Source organism: Medicago truncatula, chromosome 6 (assembly GCF_003473485.1).
Source record: "Medicago truncatula cultivar Jemalong A17 chromosome 6, MtrunA17r5.0-ANR, whole genome shotgun sequence".
NCBI lineage: Eukaryota > Viridiplantae > Streptophyta > Magnoliopsida > Fabales > Fabaceae > Medicago > Medicago truncatula.
The window spans coordinates 41,179,997-41,186,662 of record NC_053047.1 but is presented as its reverse complement, the minus strand read 5'-3'; the positions used below and the strand labels follow the sequence as shown (position 1 = coordinate 41,186,662).

The 6,666-nt window shown below is 31.6% G+C and overlaps 1 protein-coding gene across 2 annotated transcripts; it reads left to right on the top strand.

The window, feature by feature from the left end:
- The first annotated feature begins 2,252 nt into the window (after positions 1–2,252).
- On the top strand, positions 2,253–6,233 carry LOC25496957 (uncharacterized). 2 transcript variants are annotated; one of them, XM_024785556.2, is made up of 3 exons: positions 2,253–2,394; positions 4,207–4,412; positions 5,731–6,233. In XM_024785556.2, the coding sequence occupies exons 2-3, from the start codon at positions 4,230–4,232 to the stop codon at positions 5,989–5,991; spliced, it is 444 nt and encodes a 147-aa protein (XP_024641324.1). In that variant the 5' UTR covers positions 2,253–2,394; positions 4,207–4,229; the 3' UTR covers positions 5,992–6,233. The 2 variants fall into 2 exon arrangements, with proteins under 2 accessions (XP_024641324.1, XP_013453160.1); XM_013597706.3 differs by having other exon boundaries at positions 2,261–2,394; positions 4,211–4,412; positions 5,731–6,229.
- The last annotated feature ends 433 nt before the right edge of the window (positions 6,234–6,666 follow it).

Genomic DNA, 6,666 nt, shown 5'->3' with positions numbered 1-6,666 from the left:
TATAATAATAATAATAATAATAATAAATAAATCTTGGTCTCTTAAAACAATTTGCTCGAATCATTTGTTAGCAAGACCCTAATAAGAGTTTCTCTTACTGTTTCTTCATTGAGGGGTGGTTTTTGGTCAATTCTTGACCTAAAATCACCCCTCTTCATCTTTTTCTCTCTATTTCAATCTAAATAAGTGATTTTCACATAGATTTAGGTTTTTTTCTTTGTGATTTCATCATCTAAGTGTGGCGGTTTGTTGTTCGTCGTTTTGTGCGGCGTTGTTTCATTTACCGTCCTCGTGCGGTGTTCATTTGATTTATATTGAAAGATCGATTATTCAATCGAAGATTTGAGCGTCAACGTTGCAGATCCGGAGGCCATGGATATTTCGGTCACTTTAATTTTATCATATATTTTTATAGGCATTATGCCGTTATATGCTATTAACTTGGATAATGTGAGTTTGTTCGCAGATTCATCCTTTACGTTTTTAGCAGTGTTGAATGATGTAATCTCTTGATTTAAATGAATGAATATTATTTTGTTTTTATAAAAAAATAAATTGATGTATATCGGATTAAAAATTTGAAATGGATCCGTATATTTTGTTTGATTTTTTTTAGCTTATATTCGAGACCACCGAGAGTAAATCAATATAAATCATAAAATTCGATCAATCAAGTCTATAACATTTGTAATATAAAAAAAATAATATAAAATCCTAAATTTTTCCCCTATATGGAATCCAAAAATTATAGAATCCATTTGCAATATTAAAAGACAACATACCAAATTTCCCCCCTATAAATTACGTTTACCTCAACAGAAGAAAAAAAAAAAAGTGACGTGTTTTGTTCGTTCAACATATAGAATCCAAATAAATATTTAACATCCATATTTATTTCAGGTTATACAATCTGAATTGTAAAAAAAACCATGGGACCATATTTTAACGATACTAAGATTCATTATATTGATGTATTTCGAATTCTATAAATCGAACATCTAAAATATGTGTTTGACTAATAGAAGACAACAACACACATCATAAAATAATTGAATGATGTAAAGAGGCTACATAAGACTTTTATATTAACATTATTCGGCGTGTTACTTAAGTTTTAGATTATAAAATTTGAACAATGACAAAATTGAAAAAAATAAAGGACGCGCAAAAAACTTGGATAATGCTATAAGAAATTCTAAAATAAATAAATAAATTTATAAGGGTGTGTTTGATATGCTAAATAGTAAACACAAGACAATAAAAAACTTGGATAATGCTATAAGAAATTCTAAAAAAAAAAAGATTTATAGGTGTGCGTTTGATATGCTAAATAGTAAACACAAGACAATAACACATAAGTGAATCACTAGACAAAACAACACAACAATTTTTGGTAATTTTGTCATATACGATTTTTTATACAAAATATAAGTTATTTTGTTACTTTAGACAACTTGAACTTTGAACAAAAAGTTGTGGTGTGATTTAGTAAAGGATAGTTTTTTGTCATCTTCCTCAACCACTAATTTGTAATGTCTTCTAAACAAATTTATTTTTTAGTAGATCAAAACCAATTCTTAAATTCTAAAATCACTATTATTTTTTTACTATTACTTTTTTCACCTTATCTATTACTCATGTGCCCTATTTTTATTTTATTTTATTTTTTTTTTATGAAAATGTCCATGTGATTTTTGGATTTTATAATTTGTATTGAGTTCTCCTTTGTGTTGGGGTGAAAAAAAAAAGAGTTTTTCACCAATTCGACTTTTTTTAAAACAAACACCCCAAAAAATATGGCGCGTTCCATGTTTTTTTCTTTTACATTATAAAATTCGAACACTCTTATTTAGGGGAAAACAACTAGGATTATATAGTCCGAACTGTATTAGCACGAATTCTAAACATGGATAGTCAGTTTAAAAATCACATTAATCTTCCTAACTATCACCCTTGTATTTTAGTCTTTAGATCATTGTTAGTTGTCCTCAGTCAAAAATTTAATTTTCAGGCTGCTTGATAAAATTGTTCCGAAACTTTTCAAAAAAGTCGAAAAAAATCAACGATTAAGACTCCCCTAAAAGGTATTCTTACATGTGTCCGCCTCTTCAAAATCCAAAATTCTATCATTTAAACCTATTTTTCTATTTTTCATATTCTCAAAAAATTCCAAATTTTTTTTGCACTAGTTTCATTTGATTTTTAGATTTTTTTGGCAGCATTTTCATATTTTATTTGACATTTTTTTATTATTTTTTACTTTATTTATTTTTTTAAAGTGAATTTCGCAACCGTTTAACACTTAATACTATAGTATCAACTCAACAGCGCCGTCGTCTCTCCGCCTACTGAGCTCGCCGGAGTTATCATCATCGTTCATTTTGATATCCTCAGGTTCGAATCTATCCTCTCTTTCTCTTCCGTCATTTTTGCTTTCAATTTTTTTACCATCACGAAAACGAAATCTGCATATATTTGTTTTCTGCCATGGAATTTATTTTTCTGATTTAAATGTTATACAAGCTTCAAATTTATTCAATATAGATGATTAGTATTTGATTTCATAACTTGAATAGTGATTGTTAAGCAGCAATGTTCATTTAAATTTCTTGGTTGTTAGAAAACACCAGACACAACACTGACACTGACACGTAGATATTGATAATATTTTTTTAAATATAAAAGTGATTGAATATAACTAATGTGTCGGTGTCGCGTTGGACTTACATGCTTTCAATTTGAAGTATCGGGGTTGTATAAGGCCAGTTTGTATTTACTTATTTGAGCTTGTTTATTGACATAAATATTTGTGAGACTGTTTGAGAGAACTTAAGAACATGGTTCATACTCTGTTTTCAGCTCATTTTCATAAGCTATAGACACACGATACTCCTTCAATTTGAACTATTTGTGTTAAATAGGGTGCGTTGCGAGTTGGATTTTGGAGGGTTTGGGAGGGGAAGGCTTTGAAGTATATCATGTTGTTCGTTTAATTTTAAACACACCCATATAGTTTGTTAGGATTGACTTATTTGAGTTTATCTACTACCATAAACACTTGAGAGAACTTATAAACACAATTTATGACACGTTCATAAGTTGGTTTTAGCTTATTTTCATAAGTTATAGACACACTACTCACCTTCAATTTGAAGCATCGGTGTTACATAAGGTCTGTTTGGAATGACTTATTCGAGTTTATCTATTGACATAAACACTTGTGCAACTGTTTGAGAGAACTTATGAACACAACTTATGGCATGTTCATAAGCTGTTTTCGGCTCATTTTTGCAAGCTCTTCAAAATATCTTATAGCTTTTACGAAAACAATTTAGCTTAGTTTTATGTTTTGTTACAGAAATAGCTGATACATAAGCACTTAACATGATAAGTGCTTATGTAATAAGCTGAAATAGGGTCATAGCTTTAAAGGCGATGATAGACAACTAGGGTCATAGTTAACTTGGTATGTAATGATGCAGATAGGTAGGAGGAAGGAAGGGAAAAATGCCCACCTTATGATTGCATGCTTTTGTTCAAGCCAAATGTGAATACTACCACATGTGATGTGACAATGTCGCGTTGGACACACGGCACTGTTAGAGTTGTATGCTAGAATTGCTTACAGTTAAGTTAGAGTCTGTATAGCAACTAGACCAGTCTTGTAATAAACACTGGTGTATATGCCAGATATATGCTAGCTGTTCAGTTACTGGCAGTTGCCAGTCAGGATTAGCTTTGCACTTGCTATTGCAGGTCACCACCCTGTTACCATAAATGCAGGTGGCTTAACTGATTGTAACAAAATTCACATTTATGAAATCAAATATCAGAGTTTTATCTTAATTCTAACAGAGAAGCCTTCAATTTGAAGTATCTGTTGCATATGGCCTGTTTGGATTGACCTATTCAGGCATTTGAGCTTGTTTACCGACATAGACACTTGTGAGGCTTTCTGAGAGAACTTATGAACACAACTTATGACTTATGACACATTCATAAGTTGTTTTCACCTGATTTTCACAGGATCTTCAAGATAGCTAATGTAAATAGCTTATAACTGATACGAAGGCAATTTAACTTTATTTTATGTTATGTTATAGAAATAACTTATACATAAGTGCTGATCATGATAAGTGCCTATGCTATATAAACATCAAATTAAGCTGAAAAAGGTTCATAGTTAACTTGGTATTAATGGTGCAGATAGGTAGGAGGAAGGAACAAAAATGCCACCTTATGATTGCATGCTTTTGTTCAAGCCGAATGTGAAAAAAGAAGCTCTAATTGGTTTAGTTTCAAGGATTGGGAAACATGTGTGTAAAAGAAATGGGGTTGTCACTGAGGTTAAGAGTTTTGGAACGATTCAGTTGGGTTATGGTGTGAAAAAGCGTGATGGCAGATTCTATCAGGTGAGAGTCTCACACTCATTATTTTCACCGGATACATATTTTGCAAAATTGACTATTCGATTGAAACTTTTTATCATATAAATAATTTGTATAAACTTTGAAGTAATATAAAGTTATTTGATATATTATTGAGGTGCGTCAAGGTTAACATCGCATTTTTATAAGAAAACTTTTTAATTAAATAGAATACAAGAGGTACTCCAACCCAATGCACGCATGATATGATTTATTCTTTTTTCTTTCTTTTATATATAATCTAGGTGATGTGATGGACAGAGCTGTGATAGAAAAATTACAAATTAATGTGATGCATATAGGCAGGGTTTTAAAAAATGGTTTGAAACTGTGGTACACGCAACAACATAATGCTTTTAATGTTGCCGAAACGAAAACATGATTGTGATTGAGGTTGCATCAGCCGTATTTGATTGAAATTCTCTACAATATCACAATACCAAGGATTGTGATGCGACCGCAGTAGTTACCCTGACCGCTGTTTCAAACTCTGTGCATAGGTCGATGTGAAATGGCTTTTTGATACTTGATAGTGTATTAGATGTTTCACACGACATAACTCTTGGTTTGGGGGTGGGAGTTAATTTGTTGGATGTTTAAATTAAATAGATTATTTGTATTTGGATATAAGCATTGTAATACTATTGTGTTCTCAATATTTATTCTTCAAGTAAACAAATAGAATTTGATATGGATAGGAGACAAAAAGTGGACGATGAATAAGCTTGGCATAAGCTTTACCTAAACTGTTTTTATAAACTATCTTAAGGATTAAATCAATTCATGGGTATGTACCATGTAAACTCTTATAAACACTACCTAAACAAGTACTATGTAAACTCTTCCAAATACTATATAAACAAGTACTGATGTCATGTTATGCATCTAAAAAACTCTAATCAAGCTCTTCTAGATGCCCCATATGAATATTACTATTTTCAGTATTGTTAAATAGCAGCTGTAGTGGTAGCAGAATTTTAACAAACCACTTTTGTTCCGTGATATGCTATTTAGTACAAAATGTTGTCAAATAGCGACTATATCTACGGTTGACAACACTGACTATTATAGTCAATGTGACTCAATAACATGAATTCAAAGAACATCCTTCTGAAAATTCTAAAAGTCAAGTTTTTATTGAATGTGCTGTTTTCCACTTGCTGCTGATGAAGTTTCAGCAAACTTACATATTTCTTAGTTTGAGAGTCTGTCTTTGGTGAAACAAAAAGAGTTGCATGTTCTTCTGGAACTTCGAACGGAAATTAAGTAATGTGTTGTTGTTTTCTATTTTTAATGAATGTAGGGCCAAATGATGCAAGTGAGCATGATGGCTACACCCGAAATCAACAAAGAGCTGCATTACCTAAACAAGGAGGACAAACTACTGCGTTGGCTACTGGTTAAGCAGCGCGACACAAAGATTGGGCTTGAGTTCATGGGAGATGAAGGTAGATTTGAGCCAAACAGATTCTCTGTAATAAATAAAGATGATGGCGAGGATAGTGATACAGACGGAGATGATGATGAATATGAAGTGAATGAAGAAGAAAATAAAGTGAACTAAAATATGGTTGTATTCAATATTTTGTTTGTTTCCATTAGGAGAGGATAAAATCGTTGTGCATCATAGGTGCCAAACATGTGCTTATTGATAGTTTTACATAACAATCAGACATAATCAGTGACCTTGAAGATGTTTAGTAAACTGCATGATGTCTCTTGATTTTAGATAATTTCTTTGTAGTTTGGTAAAATGATTGATTTACAAATGTACGGCTTTGAACAGTCGAGTTTAGATTTTAGCTATACCTTGGAATTCATAAAAAAAAAAAAAAACATTACACTTTGAAATGGTGATTAATCGTGCGGTGGAGCTGCCGTGTTGCATTACTAAAAAAACACCAGAATCCATTGCTTCTATATTATCAGTCGTATAGCTTTGGAATGCAAGAAAAGTTTGCCCAACTCAGATCAAAACATGTTATTAGCCGATTAAGCACTTGTTTGGAATCCAAATCTTGTTACCTGATTTTTTTTTTCCTGTGAATTTCCCGAAGCTACAAATTGTAGTGAGTCTAGACGTGCGTTAATTTGTTGAAAACGAACAAGTTACTGTTTTGAGTAGGACATACCGAAAGAGTTGAACTGGTTTCTGATTCTGTTGTAGAAGAGAAATTGTAAAGCTTAAAAGACTTATTCAAAACGGAAATAATAAAAATCACGGTGACTACTCAAAGAT

What these genes read in the sequence shown, in the direction of transcription:
- LOC25496957 (XM_024785556.2), top strand. Translation starts at nt 4,230, where the DNA reads ATGCCACCTTATGATTGCATGCTTTTGTTCAAGCCGAATGTGAAAAAA. An exon ending in GTGATGGCAGATTCTATCAG is followed by an intron (nt 4,413 to 5,730) that starts GTGAGAGTCTCA and finishes TAATGAATGTAG; the next exon opens with GGCCAAATGATGCAAGTGAG.